General features: G+C 39.0%; 1 protein-coding gene across 1 annotated transcript; it reads right to left on the bottom strand.

Annotated features, from left to right (window-relative positions):
- Positions 1 to 10,516: 10,516 nt before the first annotated feature.
- On the bottom strand, positions 10,517 to 13,886 carry LOC112706328 (NADH dehydrogenase [ubiquinone] flavoprotein 2, mitochondrial). Its single transcript, XM_025757585.3, has 10 exons — positions 13,680 to 13,886; positions 13,563 to 13,595; positions 13,396 to 13,461; positions 12,609 to 12,725; positions 11,985 to 12,062; positions 11,785 to 11,890; positions 11,627 to 11,673; positions 11,144 to 11,221; positions 10,978 to 11,043; positions 10,517 to 10,892 (listed from the first exon to the last, which is right to left on the bottom strand). The coding sequence occupies exons 1-10, from the start codon at positions 13,734 to 13,736 to the stop codon at positions 10,785 to 10,787; spliced, it is 756 nt and encodes a 251-aa protein (XP_025613370.1). The 5' UTR covers positions 13,737 to 13,886; the 3' UTR covers positions 10,517 to 10,784.
- Positions 13,887 to 15,865: the final 1,979 nt, after the last annotated feature.

Raw genomic sequence — 15,865 nt, 5'->3', positions numbered from 1 at the left:
GGTACTCAGAGCCTTCAGCTTTCTCATTCTTTCCCTTTTTCTTTTCTTGCTTTAATTGTATTTGCTTTTTCAAGGTTTTCATGATTTCAAAAGATTTCACAAAATGTCCTAGATAAAAACTTCAATTAAATAAAATACAATGCAATTGAGCAACAATTAATCATACTAGCTTTCCAATACTTGTATGCACATGCTAAAATCTTCTTTAATTCCTTGTTTGTTTATGATCATGATGCTTTATTGCTTTTGAATTCACAAAGCTCAAGTTGGTAGTTATAATGTCACAGCACCATGTTTCAATCAGAGTTCAAGCTATGCTTAGTCATACCACACATGCATACAGAGAATATAAAGACAATCATGCAATTAAAAGTGCTGGAAACAAATGAGAGGAAAAGGAACTTTACAACCTTGTAGTCCATCTTCTCTATTGTTGTCATTTTCTTCTTATTCTTCCCTTTCCCTTGCCAAACTCAGAATGCTTGCTCATCCTCAAGCAACAATTAGAACAATGGCTATGGGGCTAAGATGGATCATGAATGTCTTGCACAATGAAATGTTAGCAGTACATGTGTTGCAAGCAAGCAAAATTTAAGATAAAAATCAAGGCACAAGAGACAGAGACATTGTAATTGCAAACATAAGAGGGTGTGCATGATACATTGCATAAAAAAATAAGTGGCACACCAACTTAGTGTGACATTTTCACTTGAAATTAATGCAAGTATCTAGTAAGCATTGGAACCAAATTTTGTTGCATAGCAACACCAAACTTAGAATGCAACCAGATGTTAATTTATTTGAACTAAAACTAAACAAAAGAAACTGTTATATGTTAAATACAATCACCAAATGAAGAGTCTGTCATGAATAAGGATGTCTTGGTGATGTATTAACAAAAACAGTTAATGAAGGAAAGCATTAAAAACAAGTAAATAAATGAAACAAAGAGAAAACAAAAATTATCCAACTAAGAAGAAAAATAACACTGTAAAAGGCAATATGATTATGCAGACAAGTGATGTTGTTGGATTCATTGCATAGAAAATTAAGTGGCACACTAAACTTAGAATCTTAGTGTGACACTTCCATGTAGAATTGATGCAATCATCCAAAAGGGATTGAAAACAATTTGTTGCAAGGCAACACCAAACTTAGAATGTGATCATATGCCAATTTATTGAAATTTAAACAAAGCAAGGAGAAAAAATGTACCTACTATCTACCTGTTCTTTACTTTCTTCCTCTTCTTCCAATTTGTTAAGAGGAATGACCTCAAGGGGGGAGAAGTTTCAGCTATTGTCCCCTTTCTTGGTTTCTTCTCAGCAAGCCTCCTTTTGTACATGGCTTGATTGAGCTTGCTTGCTAGTGGTCCAGGGGAAGGATTGCTTGCAGTTGACCTTCTCTTGAATGTTGTCCTTGGTATCTTGGTCACAATCCTCTTCTTGGTGCTCTTGTTAATTGCCTTCACTTTTTGGATGTCAAGACATGGTTGCTGTGTGATTTTTGGAGTAATTTCTTCATCAAGAGCCTCTTGCATTGGTGGTTCCATGAGTTGTTCCTCTTTGCACTTCTCTGCTTCACTTGAGTTTGGACGTCCTTGATTGTCCTCCTCACTTTCTTGTTCTTCCACTTCCTCTTTTACACTCAACATTTGTTTTAATAGCACTTTCATAGAAGAGGTTTGTTGTTCTTCCCATGATTTCTTCATCTCCTCTTCATATCTTTCAATCAGTGTTGAGCATCTTTGGTTCAGGGAGGTTTGTGGGGGTTGTGAGCTTTCATGTTCCTTTATCATCTTAAGTGGCTTCTGTGAATATGCAAGTTCAGGTTCAAATACCTCCACCACCTCATTTTTCATTGAAATTTCACTTGACACAAAGGCTTCCTCATCTTGCTTTTCCACTTTCTCACCCACAAATTGGTCTTCATCCTCTCTGTTTGATGGTTCTAAGTTCCTCCTTGTTTGCTCTGAGGTCTCATTCATCTTCTTGAAGAGGATTTCTTTTCAAGATTGGGATTGTGTGTGTCTTTTCACGAGTTGTCTGTGTATTTCAATGGCTTGCCATTGGCTTGTTGTGGTGAAGTTGTGTTGAGGGGTGTGGAATGAGTTTTGTGAGTTGTGGGATGAATTTTGTGGTTGGTAAGATGACTTGTATGGATTTTGGAGAAAACTTTGTGTTGAGGCATAATCAAGTGATGAAGAACTTTCAAATGAGAAATTGGAAAGTGAGGGTGGATAATTTTTCATGACTTTATTGAGAGTATACTCCAGGAAGGATGTTTCTTGATGAATGGAGCATGAATCCTTGAGATTCCTTTCCCAGCCACGGTTTGTGTAACTATCATCACAGTGGGAGTCACTTTGTGGCTCTGGGAGGTATTCATGCTCTTTCATTCCTTGGTGATACTCCCATCCACCATTAGAATAAGGACTTGAATCATTTTGTGGTGGTGAGAAATATCCCATATGATTATCTTGTTCATCTTATGGCTTTGAAGTGCATCTCCATGGATTGGAGTGCTTAGAATCTGTAAATTCTTGGTGATATTCCCAACCACCATTAGAGATTTGTGATGGTGGGTGATATCCCAGAAAATTTGTTTGATCACAAGATGAGTTGAACCCCATTTGAATTTTCTAAAACACAACACCAATGAAAATTGAAATTACTCATATCAGAAATGAGTTTTGCTTAGTGAGGCAAAAACACAAACACCTTGGTTTCAACATAGAACAGAGAACAAAAAAGAAAAAAATGCTTGATCTATACTTCTCACCCACTTAATCATTGTTGATCTAAATCAATCCCCGGCAACGGCGCCAAAAACTTGATGGGTGTTTTTGCGGAAAACGAATTTCCAACACACAAATCCAACCGGCAAGTATACCGGGTCGCATCAAGTAATAATAACTTACAAGAGTGAGGTCGATCCCACAGGGATTGATGGATCAAGCAACTTTAGTGGGTAATTAGTTTAGTCAAGCTAACATTTAAGTGAATTGTGTGAAGTTGATCATCAGAAAGTAAAATTGCAATGAATTTAAAGTGCAGAAAGTAAAAATGGACAGAAACTTAAAGAGCAAGAAATGTAAATTAACAAAATCTTAAATGACAAGAAATGTAAATTGTAGGAAATGTAAAAGGGAGTGGGTGCAGGGAAATTAAAACTTCAACAAGAAAATGTAAAGTGCAATCAAGCAAAGAAGTAAAAGATGAAGTAAGTACAGCAGATTCAAACAGAAATAAAAAATTGCTTGAAGAACAAGACAGAAAGAAACTTAGCTCAATTGTAAAATCTAAAAGAGAATTTGAGGATCCAAGAAGAGCAATGAACTCAGGAAGCAAATCTGGATCTCAATTCTCCTTTGTTCAGTCAGAAAATATATTGCAGAAGAAACTGAGGTTTAAAAAATAGCAGAGAGATTAAAACCCAATCCTTAGATCAATTGAGAGGAAGAGTGGAAGATGATTCTCAGAATTTGAATCAATGGAGCTCTTCAACCTCAATTCAAGATCCAAAACAGAAAAGCTAGAGTTGCAGAACAAAAAGATTTAAAACAGCAAATGAATTTTGAATTATGCAGAAAGATTAACAAGAGATCTCAAGGTGGAATTGAAACAGAAGTTCTTCAATTCTCCACCTAAGATCCAAAACGAAAATGAAAACTAAGAGAGCTTTCTAATGGAGCTGCCCTCCAATATTCTCTAATGGGGCTAGCTTCCTTCTAATCTAGCTTCCCCTCTGAAATGAGAGTGATGCCTTTATATAGGCTTTTTACAAAATGAAAATAAAATGAAATTGAAATTAAAAACAAATTCACAAAAATGAAATTCCTAATCTAGCTTCTCTGTGTGCCTTTGAGTCATGTTGAGTGGGCTTTGCTTGCTTTGAATTTGAGGAGAAATAGGTTTGGTTGGCCTTGATTCAATTTAGAGAGGAATTGAATTTAAATGGAATTTTGGTTGGATTATGGCCCATAAGTGTTTGCTCCCAGGAGGCTGCCCTGCCCTTGTGGAGGGCAGAGCAGGGAAGCCTTGTGTAAGGATCCAACTAGCGTGCCAAATTTTGGGAGGGGCATCAGGATGCTGCCCTGCCCTTGTGGAGAATAGGGCAATGTTGTCATGGTGCGTCCAAGCTGTGCGCCCAAGCTCCCTTGTTGTGCGTGCTGGCCGTGCCAATTTGTGTGCCATGCACCAAGGGGAGTTCCCAAGTTCAAACCCTTGTGAAAGCATTTGGGGGAGCAATTTTCCTTGATTTTTCATGAAGAGAAGCACGACATTGCCCTTCTCTCTAAGAGGGCAGAGCAGAATAATGAGCGCTACTTTGCTTTGGAGTGAGGCTCCAGCTTCGAACCTTGGTGGAAGCACTTTGGTTTATTTTTGCTTATTTTTGGCTCTTAAAGATGCCTTTCACTCATGCCTCAATTGTACGCCAAATATGAATTGCTATATATCGTTGGAAAGCTCTTAATGTCAGATTTCCAACGCAACTGAAAGCACATCAATCGGTCGTCTGTAGCTCAAGTTATAGCCCTTTGAAGTAGGCATGGTCATGCTGTGAGCGCCCAGATTTTAACTTAGCGAAAATTTGCTTCAACCTCACTTTGCTTCATCACGATATTGCCCTGCCCTTGGCAAGAGCAGGGCAGTGTGCGTGCTGGTTGCTTCCTCCTTTGATTTGGTCATGGGCCACGCTTTTAAAAGCGTGGCCTAAGGCTCCAAAGTGTGCTCCAACTTCAAAGTGTGCCCCAAAGCTATTTTTTTCTCCTTTTTAGCTTATTTTGTGCTTCTTTGCTTCTTTTTCTTCTTATTTCCTACAAGATTTATAAATTTAAAAGATCAAGGAAATATACCATTTAATCACAAAAGCATTCAATATTTAAGCACAATTCATCAATTTCTTGTATGAAAAAGCATAGAAAAATAGGTATATGATGACATGTCATCACCCACGATCAGGTATTTGACTTGTCCTGGCGCTTGGGGAAAAGGACCTAATAAATCCATTCCCCATTTTGCAAAGGGCCATGGAGAAGTGATACTGATGAGCTCCTCTGGGGGAGCCACGTGGAAATTTGCATGCATCTGACATGGTTGGCACTTTTTCACAAATTCTATGGCATCTTTCTGCAAGGTCGGCCAGTAGAATCCTGCTCGGATTACTTTCCTGGCTAGTGACCTTGCTCCGAGATGATTTTCGCAGATTCCACTGTGGACTTCCTCTAACACCTTGGTGGTTTTTGAGGTCGGTACGCGCTTTAACAATGGTGTTGATATCCCCCTTCTGTAGAGAATATTTCTCACCAAGGTGTAGTGTTGTGCTTCCCTTCGGATCTTCTTAGCCTCTTTCTCCTCCTTGAGGAGGGTGTCGAATTTCATGTATTCGACCAAGGGGTTCATCCATCCGAGGTTTAATCCGACCACTTCAAAGATTTCTTGTTTGTCTTCTATTTTTACCACTGAGGGTTCCTGGAGAGTTTCTTGGATCAGGCTTCTGTTATTTCCTCCTGGCTTGGTACTTGCTAACTTGGATAGGGCGTCTGCTCTGCTATTCAGATCCCGAGTTATGTGCTTGACCTCGGTTTCTGCGAAGCGCCCAAGGTGTTCCAAAATTTTTTCCAAGTACCTCTTCATATTTGGGTCCTTTGCCTGATATTCTCCACTTATTTGGGAGGTCACCACTTGTGAGTCGCTGTATATCATCACCTTTGTAGCACCGACTTCTTCTGCCAGCTTCAATCCAGCAATCAAGGCTTCATACTCTGCCTGATTATTTGAAGCTTGGAATTCAAATTTTAGTGAAACCTCTATCTGGGTTCCTCTTTCATCTACCAATATTATGCCTGCACCGCTTCCTGTTTTGTTGGAGGATCCATCTACATAGAGTTCCCATGTAGTTGGTTTTTCCTCCTGATCCCCTGCGTATTCTGCAACGAAGTCGGCGAGGCATTGGGCTTTAATCGCCGTCCGAGTTTCATATCTTAAGTCGAACTCGGAGAGCTCTATTGCCCATTGAACCATTCTTCCTGCAACATCCGTCTTTTGGAGGATTTGCTTCATGGGTTGGTTCGTACGGACTCTTATTGTGTGAGCTTGAAAGTAAGGCCGTAGCCTTCGTGAGGCTACTACTAAGGAGTAGGCAAACTTCTCTAGTTTGTGGTACCTTAGCTCAGGGCCTTGTAGAACTTTACTGATGAAATATACTGGATTTTGGCCGACCTCGTCTTCTCTTATCAGGGCTGATGAGACAGCCTTGTCCGCTACAGATAAGTATAGGACGAGGGCTTTTCCAGCTACGGGTCGGGTCAGAATATGAGGTTGGCTTAAGAACTTTTTGAACTCCTGGAACGCCTCCTCGCATTCAGGGGTCCATTCGAACTGACATCCCTTTCTCAATAAGGAGAACAGTGGAAGGGATTTTAGTGCTGATCCTGCTAAAAATCTGGAGAGGGCTGCAAGTCGGCCATTCAGCTGCTGGACCTCTCTCAAACAAGTCGGGCTTTTCATTTCCAGGATAGCTCTACACTTATCGGGATTGGCTTCGATCCCTCTTTGTGTTAGCATAAACCCTAGAAATTTCCCTGCTTCCACCGCGAAGGCGCACTTACGGGATTTAGTCTCATCCCGTGCAGCCTTATGGTGTCAAAAACTTGTGAAAGGTCTGATAAGAGGTCGACTTCCTTCTTGGTCTTTACCAACATGTCGTCGACATATACTTCCATTAGGCCCCCAAGATGAGAGGCGAACACCTTATTCATCAACCTTTGATATGTGGCCCCTGCATTTTTCAATCCAAATGGCATGACCACGTAGCAGAAATTAGCTCTGGGTGTGATGAATGATGTCTTCTCCTGATCTGGCTCATACATCGGGATTTGATTATACCCCGAGTAGGCGTCCATGAACGACAAGTATTGATACCCCGAGCTGGAGTCTACTAGAGTATCAACACTTGGCAGTGGATAAGGGTCCTTGGGACATGCCTTATTCAAGTCGGTATAGTCGACACATATTCTCCATTTGTCATTTTTTTTTACTAGTACTACATTGGCTAGCCATGTTGGGTACTTGACTTCTCTGATGAAGCTAGCTTCTAGGAGCGCCTGTACTTGTTCTTCTACTACTAGGGCTCGTTCTGGGCCGAGCTTGCGTGTTCTTTGTTGTACAGGTCGGGACCCCGGGTAGACCGAGAGTTTGTGGGACATGAGCTCGGGGTCTATCCCAGGCATATCGGAAGCCTTCCAAGCAAAGAGGTCGGAGTTTTCTCTTAGGAGCTTAATTAATCCTTGTTTTAGGGTTTCCTCTAGGTTGGCTCCTATGTGAGTATTTTTTCCTTCCTCTTTACCGACCTGTATCTCCTCGGTTTTTCCTTCCGGTTGTGGTCGCAGCTCTTCTCTAGCCCTTGCGCCACCGAGTTCTATTGTGTTAACTTCTTTGCCTTTTCCTCTCAGGTTTAGGCTTTCATTGTAGCATTTCCTTGCCAACTTTTGATCTCCCCTTACCGTTGTTATCCCCGCTGAAGTCGGGAATTTCATGCAAAGGTGGGGAGTGGATACCACTGCTCCGAGTCGATTAAGAGTAGCTCTGCCGATTAAAGCGTTATATGCTGACCCCACATCGATGACTATGAAGTCTATACTCAGAGTCTTTGATTTTTCCCCCTTTCCAAAAGTGGTGTGGAGGGGTAAAAATCCTAGTGGCTTTATTGGCGTGTCGCCCAACCCGTATAAGGTGTCGGGGTAGGCTCTTAGTTCTTTCTCATCCAACCCTAGTTTGTCAAAAGCGGGTTTAAAAAGGATGTCCGCCGAGCTTCCTTGGTCTATTAGGGTTCTGTGGAGATGGGTATTTGCTAGGATCATAGTTATTACCACTGGATCATCATGTCCATGGATTATTCCTTGCCCATCTTCTTTGGTGAATGAAATGGTGGGGAGGTCGGCGGATTCACCTCCGACCTGGTAGACTCGCTTGAGATGTCTCTTGCGAGAGGACTTAGTGAGGCCCCCTCCTGCAAACCCTCCTGAGATCATATGTATATGTCTCTCCGGAGTCTGTGGTGGTGGGTCTCTTCTATCTACATCATCTCGCTTCCTTTTTTCGTGACCATCCGACCTTTCTATGAGATATCTGTCAAGCCGACCCTCTCTAGCCAGCTTTTCTATCACATTCCTAAGGTCGTAACAGTCATTTGTGGAGTGACCATATATTTTATGGTACTCACAGTAGTCGCTGCGGCTCCCCCCTTTTTTATTTTTAATGGGTCTAGGGGGCGGCAGCCTTTCAGTATTACAAATCTCTCTGTATACATCCACTATAGAAACTTTCAGAGGAGTATAAGAGTGGTATTTTCTTGGCCTCTCGAGACCGAGTTCTTCCTTTTTCTTGGTTTCCCTCTCCCTCACTTTTGTTGAGGGAGGGTGCCCAGGTCGCTAACTCAGGTCTCTCAGCTTAGCATTTTCCTTCATATTGATGTACTTTTCAGCTCTTTCCTGTACATCACTTAGAGAGACGGCGTGTCTTTTAGATATGGACTGTGAGAAGGGACCTTCTCTAAGTCCATTGACTAACCCCATTATGACTGCCTCTGTGGGCAGGTTTTGAATCTCTAAACATGCTTTGTTGAACCTTTCCATATAGGCTCGTAGGGATTCTCCGACCTCCTGCTTTATTCCCAAGAGGCTCGGCGCATGTTTCACCTTGTCTTTCTGGATAGAGAACCTCATCAAAAACTTCCTCGAGAGGTCTTCAAAACTGGTGACCGACCTTGGGGGAGGCTGTCGAACCACTTCATCGCTGCTTTCGATAGGGTGGTCGGAAAAGCTTTGCATCGCGTAGCGTCAGAAGCATCAGCTAGGTACATCCGACTTTTGAAATTGCTTAAGTGATGCTTCGGATCCGTGGTTCCATCGTAGAGATCCATATCGGGGCTTTTGAAGTTTCTCGGAACTTTTGCCCTCATTATGTCCTCACTGAAGGGATCCTCCCCTCCTAGGGGCGGTTCTTCTTGCTCGTCACGGAAGTTCCGACCTTTGAGGGAGGATTCTAACTTTAAAAGTTTTCTTTCTAACTCTTTTCGTCGTTCCATCTCCTCTTTTAGGTTCTTTTCAGTCTCCTTTTGTCGCTCCCGTTCTTGTTCTAACTGTTTCAGGCGACTGTGGACTAATCCCATGAGTTCAGTTGCATGGGAGGGTCCCTCTTTCTCTTATTCGCGCCCTTCTGAAGAGTTCCCCTTCGGATTTTTTACTCCGGAGGTACCTTCCCTGTGTTTATCATTGGTCAAGTCTGCATCATTATTACCTGTGTCCAGATTTTCTTGTTCAGAATCTGACTCCACATGACCCTCTTCGGGGGATCTGTCCGCCATCACTGGTTGATCTCTCGGGTCCCCGGCAACGGCGCCAATGTTACAGTGGGTAACCGGAGATTAATGGGTTGGATGGCGTTGGTTGGCTCAAAGGTATGAAGAAGGAGGCTTCAAGTGGATCTACAACTCGGGAACCTCCGTCCGACTTGTGTGTGTGAAAGAATGGGGGGTGGTACTTGCAAAGACACTCCGATGCCTAAGTCAGCAAAGGATTAAGCAGGTTTTTGAATGTATTGGAACTTAGAGATACCTGAGGGGTGTCAGTGTATTTATAGTGGTGAACCAATAACCACCGTTGGAGTAGTGCCACCTTTTTAGGGTGTTAACCGTCCCATTATCTTAGGGAGGTTAGGATATGGCTCTTGAAAGTGGTTAGAGAGATTCTAGGGGCAGTTACTCATTTGAATGAGTGTTTATCTGCCAGCTAACCCTCGTACCCGACTTCTTTAGAGCAAGTTGTGGTGAGAACCGACTTCATAGGACGAAGGTTGGTATTGGGTGAGACTCAATCCGTGGGATTAGGCCTTTTATTTAGACCTGGACCTTTACTGTTGGGCCAGGGTATGAACAATATCTAAGAAAAATAAAAATTTACTTAATTTATTTTCTTTTTTTTTCTTTCCTTTCTATTTCTTTTTTTTTTTTATTTCTTTCCTTCTAACCAATTTCTTTTCTTTTTGTTTCTTTCCTTCCAACCAAACATAGCCTTAAGGATTAAAACCTATAAAAATTGCTCAAAACCCCCAAACCGTTTTAGGAAAAATAAATTTAAAAATAATATAATATTATTTATTAAATAAAAAATATTTTAAATATTTTATATAATTAAAAAAATAAAAATTAATTTATATTTAATATTAATAAAATATTAAAATATCATTACAAATTATCAGACCTATCTCCATATGTTATAAAATTTAAAACCAATATTTCCTCATGTTAGTGTGAAATCATAAAACTATCCCTTTTCATTTAGTTCAAAACTTGACAAAAACAAAACTAAACGAGAGAAAGTAGAGAAAGTTATAACTAGTGAGTAGCAACTAGCAACCTCTTGTGTTCAATACTTTTAATTAAAACCTTGAAAATGAATTAAATCTTGATTAATGCGTTGTTCCCTAAATTTCATATTTTCATTATTTGATGATTCGTCGCAATCTCAAATTTCATTCATGTTGATTAATGTACATAGTACAGATAAACAAGGAAAGATAAACACTGGTAGGTAAGAAACAAGCCAACAAATTTATGGCATTTTATGGAACAGATTTTTTTTTTACGGAAGCCATCCCCTGGCAGGTTCATAAAAAATTTAGCTGAGCCTCTTAACAATTTTAATAATGTCCCAAACAAGGCAAGCTCATCAGACGTGCATGCCTTAAATTATTGAAGGCAAAAAGCATCACACCTTGACCTCAGCAGGCATCAAGGTCGCGGCATGGAGGAGGCTTCGGCTCACTCAACAAAGTAGTATTCCCTCCTTCGGGTCCACTCATAATCCGCCGTGGATTTTGTGTGCCACGCTAAATACAACAAAATAGAGTCACGGAAGGTGTAAGTTTCCAAAACATGCACAACAAAGAAACAGACTGAGACGAATATCCTTACCGGTGGCTTCTCGCCCTTTCTGAGCTTTTCTACTATCTCTACTACTTTCTCTGGGGTAACGTCTTCCTGAATCAACACAAGTAAGACATATATTATCACGTGGGTTTCAGTATACACCACCCCAAAATTGAATAACAACAAAAAAATGGATAGAAAAAAGACCTACATAATAATTATAAGTGTATCCTTCTGATCCATTCGAATAATCAGCCACTGTGATCATAGGAGCATTTACACAACATCCCTGTATAACACCATCAAATATGATCATACATTCATTAGTTTAGTCAATAAAATTACAGCCAAGAATATGATGTTGCCACTGCTTGATATATGTAAACAGAGATGTTAAGCATGCGATGCAACTGTTTGGAATTTAAATCATAATGATGTCCCATAAGTTTGAGCTAGTGTTTCTTTATCTAAATAATAGAGGGATCATGCGGATAACTTTAGCATTACTGGAAAACGTAAATTCCAGAAAGTTGTAAAATTTGTCATCAAGGATATCCAAAGCTACCACATCAATATTCACTCCAGTTATGTACTTTATGCAATTATTTCCAACGAATATATTATGATGTGCCAGTGCAAACACTAGGAGGACTAGGACCACGCATTAAGATACAAGTCAAAGAAAAAGACTCACCATGCATTCCATTTCCCCAACAGAAAACAAACCATCTTTAGTTACTTCTGCAAATCAGAGGTGAAAAGAAAGTATTTCTTAAATCATTGCTCACAGTTCCAACTGATCACGAACAATATCAGGTTCAACAAGAATGGAGAAATCAAAAGTTAACAAACCGTTGCGCTTCACTCCCAAGTGCTTCAATAAAGCACCTTCAATATCTCGTGAACCACGTATCATACAAGGAGTTGTGCCACAAACCAATAGATGGTACTTCCCAACCTGAAATTTTAGGCAAAATGATCTACATAAGCATTGACTATCTTTACTGTGGATTCGCAAAGCTGACAGCATTAAAGCATGATATGCCTCCCACCTTAGTTCTATTAAACATCGAGTAAAATGTTGCAACCTCATATACTCGAATAGGAGCAACCTCTACAACCTTAGCCACCTGATAATTCACAAAAATTTCAGTTAATAACGAATTTGAATAGGTTGCTGGCTTGATGCACATTTTAAGAAATTGAAATTCAGTTTGGAAACAGTAAGTTTGGGATATCCAGTTCAGCACATTGCAATACGAAGCTATAAGTATAACTCAATAAAATAGTTATAAGCATTTACAACAAAAATAAAATTATTTACAACAATAATGGAACCTTTTTCAGTTAAGGATCCAAGGCTTAAGAAGGATCACGGTGGAAGACTTAATTCAGACAACCTCAAGATGATTTCAGAAAAGGGTCATCTTTACAGGAAAAGACTGCAAACATTAGGGGCCCTTTATGACCATCACCAAATCCTAATACTTTATGGGTCTTCTACTATTTCATAGTTTACAGAAATCGCCTGTCAGGCACAATCAATACAGTTCAGTAACTCAAAATCTGAAATCCTATGTGGATCACCTTTTTCATTCTAAAGGCATGCGGAAATATGAATTGCTTATATAACCAGATATACCAAGAAGAATCCTTCAGGCAGGAGGGTAACATACCGCATTCATTGCAGAAACAGGGAGCCATCCCCCATGCTGCTGTTGGGCAAGATCAAGCAGAGGGATCACTGCAGATTGCTTATAGTTGGATGGATAGTGAGACAAAATCTCCTTGACCTTCATGGAGCACAGAATAAAATAATCAGAATTTTTATGCTAAACCTAAGCAGTTATACATCACATACCTGATATGTGTGTGGAATCAAAGAACCACATCTCTTGGAAATATTATGATGCAAGGCATCGAATCAGAAATTATCCATTCTCAGCAAATATTTTCAACTCTAATAACCAACTTTAAAACCTATATATCCATAACTAAAGTAATTAGAACAAACTACTCAGCAAAAGTTGTAACACGGAACAAAATAGTTCCTCACATTAAGGTAAGATGACAGATAACTAGACACAGTCGAAACTGACCTAGCATCACTATAACAAACTCTAATATAAAAACATTCATGGTCCTCCTCACAAGAAAAACCCAACAAATTATCAATGCAGAATAACTTTACAATTTCTCAACATGTATGTGACAAAAAGGATTTCTGCAAACATCACGAGCTTTACAACAGATAGAGAATAAAAATCTACTTCCATCATTAGACTTGTTTATCCGAAATCTATCAATAAAGGTGCCTAACTTGCGCTAGAACCAAATACTCCAAAAAGTGCGTATACTATACACAATGCTACAAAGATTTTCGATTCTTCAGGATCCCAAAATCAGCTAAACTAGTCAACAAAAACTTACCTAAAATATAAATAGAAATAAAAAATAAAATACCTTGCTTTTGTTAGCATCGCTGAATTCCCAAGGAAGGTCAGGGTTGTTATCGGGAGAATCGATGTGCTGCCGCAGTCACAACACAAATTACATCAACAATCAAAACGAACGAGTAATCCCAAATCCCAAATACTCAATAAATTGAAGCCAAGATGAGGTGTACTTACATAGTTCAGAGCGGTTGAGAAAGCCCTAGAAGGCTGAAAACGGGACAAAATTAAAATCAGAAAATGGAAGAAGGAGAGGGTGGAAAATGATAATGGAAATGGAGAAGACGGAAAAACCTGACGGAAAATCTGGCGGATCCCACTGAGGCGACTGGCGGCGAGGCGTACCAGCATTTTGGAAGAGATCGGAGGTTAGGGACGACAACAGCGAGAGGAAGAGAAAGAGAAAAAGAAGCTGAAGAGAGTGAACGTGGTGTAGTGTACTGTAATAGAGCATCAAAACGTGGCAAAATGTTAACCGTTCGATTACATTTACACGTGGTTGATCGAATTGACGAAATTGCGATACTTTCAATTTGGGCCTTTTATTTTTGTAGGCTAATTTTTTTTTATATTGGTTAAATATATGTGTAATATATTGTTATTAAAAGATTAGGTAATTTTTATATGGTGTTTTATTTAAATTGGACGGTCCGATTTGTTTGAAAAAAAAAATAAACTATAAATCGGAGGGACCGATTTATTTAAAAAAAAACTACAAATTACAGGATCCGTTTTGTATTTTTTATTTTTTTATTTTTTAAAATAAAAATCAGACAGTCCAATTTTAATATTGAAATTTTTTTTATTTTCGAAATCACATATCGGACTGTCTAATTTGTGATTGTTTAGGAAAAAAATAAAACAAATCGGAGACACCGATTTGTAGCTCTCATAACAAAGTTAAACACTTCTCTTCTTTCATCATTGGGAGATACACTCTTCTCTCTCCCACACGAAAAAGAAAAAGTGTATTTTTGTATCTATTTATTGCGGTTTGCAAGTACATGAGTGCTAAATTCATCATGTGTGATTTTGGGATTCGTTTGTAATTTTGACTTTTTGAGTTTTTTTTGGATTGTTTTGTAATTAAAGATATTTTTAAATCAAGGTAAGCTCACTCGTTTGTTTAAGTAAGTATTGAAAGTTTGAATTTCACAATAATTTATTAGCCAATAACAAATTTTTAAATAGAATTTAAATCCGTAACGAATTAATTTTTAGCCTTAACCTGTTAAGAGATATCGTGAATTGAAAAAAAAAATATTTTTAGAATTTTAATGCAATATATGTGTTTTCTAAGAATCAAGAATGGCAGTATTAGGGGGTGGCAGTGGGGCGGGTAGGGGCGGGTTTTTGCCCTACCCGACCCCGCCCCGCCCTCCTTGCACTCCACTACTACCCGCCCCACCCCTACCCGCGGGTAGTAGCCTGCCCTACCCTAATCCGCCCCCACGGGTACCCGCCCCGCCCCTACCCGTCCCTGTAAAAATTAAATAATATTTTAATTTTTACACATTTATATATAAATTAAGATACAAACAGAAGCAACAGTGTCAAATAACTTGAAATTAAAAAAAATGTTTCATCACTACAAATTTAATAGTATAATAAAGAAATTGCATCAAAAGAGTCTTCAATCATTATTCTTGATCACTTTTCATATCTTCATCATCATTAAAGGTTTGAAGGTCAAGATTCAAACCTAAAAATCTAAAGAGGTAGAAATTAATAAATTAATTAGTATTATGTAAAAAATTAACATAAATAAATATTAAGTAATAAAGGAAACAGAAACAAACATTAAATCAGAGAAAAAGGGAAATAGATTAAGGTGAAATGCAACCTGCTCCTGGTATTCCTTTGCATATTGCTTTGCCCTGCTCTAAATGAGCTTGCGGCTCTCAACTCTCTTCTTCTTTGCAGCATTAAACTCCTCCTTTTTCTTCAAGGCCCATTCCTCCTCCCTCTTCTGCTTCTTAAGCACAGACTCAGGAACAATTACTTTTACCTCCTCACCTATCTCTGCCATTCATTCAAAATAAAAATCTCAGTTATAATTAACATCCAACAAAGAATTTATTAGTTTCAATTATTATACTGACACATTTCAGCTTCAACTCAAAAACTAAATGTTCAGTGTTTCAAATAAGAAAACTACATGCTCTCTTAAACAATAAAAAAATAGGTCCTTCCAATGTGTTTTAACAATGAAAATCTATTTACATCAAATTCATAATAAGAACAGAGAACTTCCAATATTTTTTTAACAATAATAATCCAATTTTTCACACAACATGCTGAATACAAGCTAATCAGATCACGAGATATAATAGGAATAATACGGACAAATCAAACTAGTGACAGAAAAAAATAAAGCCGAAGCAAGGAATGAAAATCAAAACAATTGAATGAGACAAATAATGAACAAGACATAATCATAAAAATAATACACAGAATTAAATTAAAAAAAATGGGAGTTT

The sequence above is a fragment of the Arachis hypogaea genome, chromosome 8 (genome assembly GCF_003086295.3).
Source record: "Arachis hypogaea cultivar Tifrunner chromosome 8, arahy.Tifrunner.gnm2.J5K5, whole genome shotgun sequence".
Taxonomy (NCBI): Eukaryota; Viridiplantae; Streptophyta; class Magnoliopsida; order Fabales; family Fabaceae; genus Arachis; species Arachis hypogaea.
Note: the sequence above shows the minus strand (reverse complement) of the source record. Positions and strands in the feature narration are given on the sequence as shown.

Coding starts and splice junctions, on each gene's coding strand:
- LOC112706328 (XM_025757585.3), bottom strand. CDS start 13,736: ATGCTGGTACGCCTCGCCGCCAGTCGCCTCAGTGGGATCCGCCAGATT. Junction 13,462..13,562: donor TCTCAACCGCTCTGAACTAT/GTAAGTACACCT, acceptor TGACTGCGGCAG/CACATCGATTCTCCCGATAA. Junction 12,726..13,395: donor GCGATGCTAACAAAAGCAAG/GTATTTTATTTT, acceptor TGCTCCATGAAG/GTCAAGGAGATTTTGTCTCA.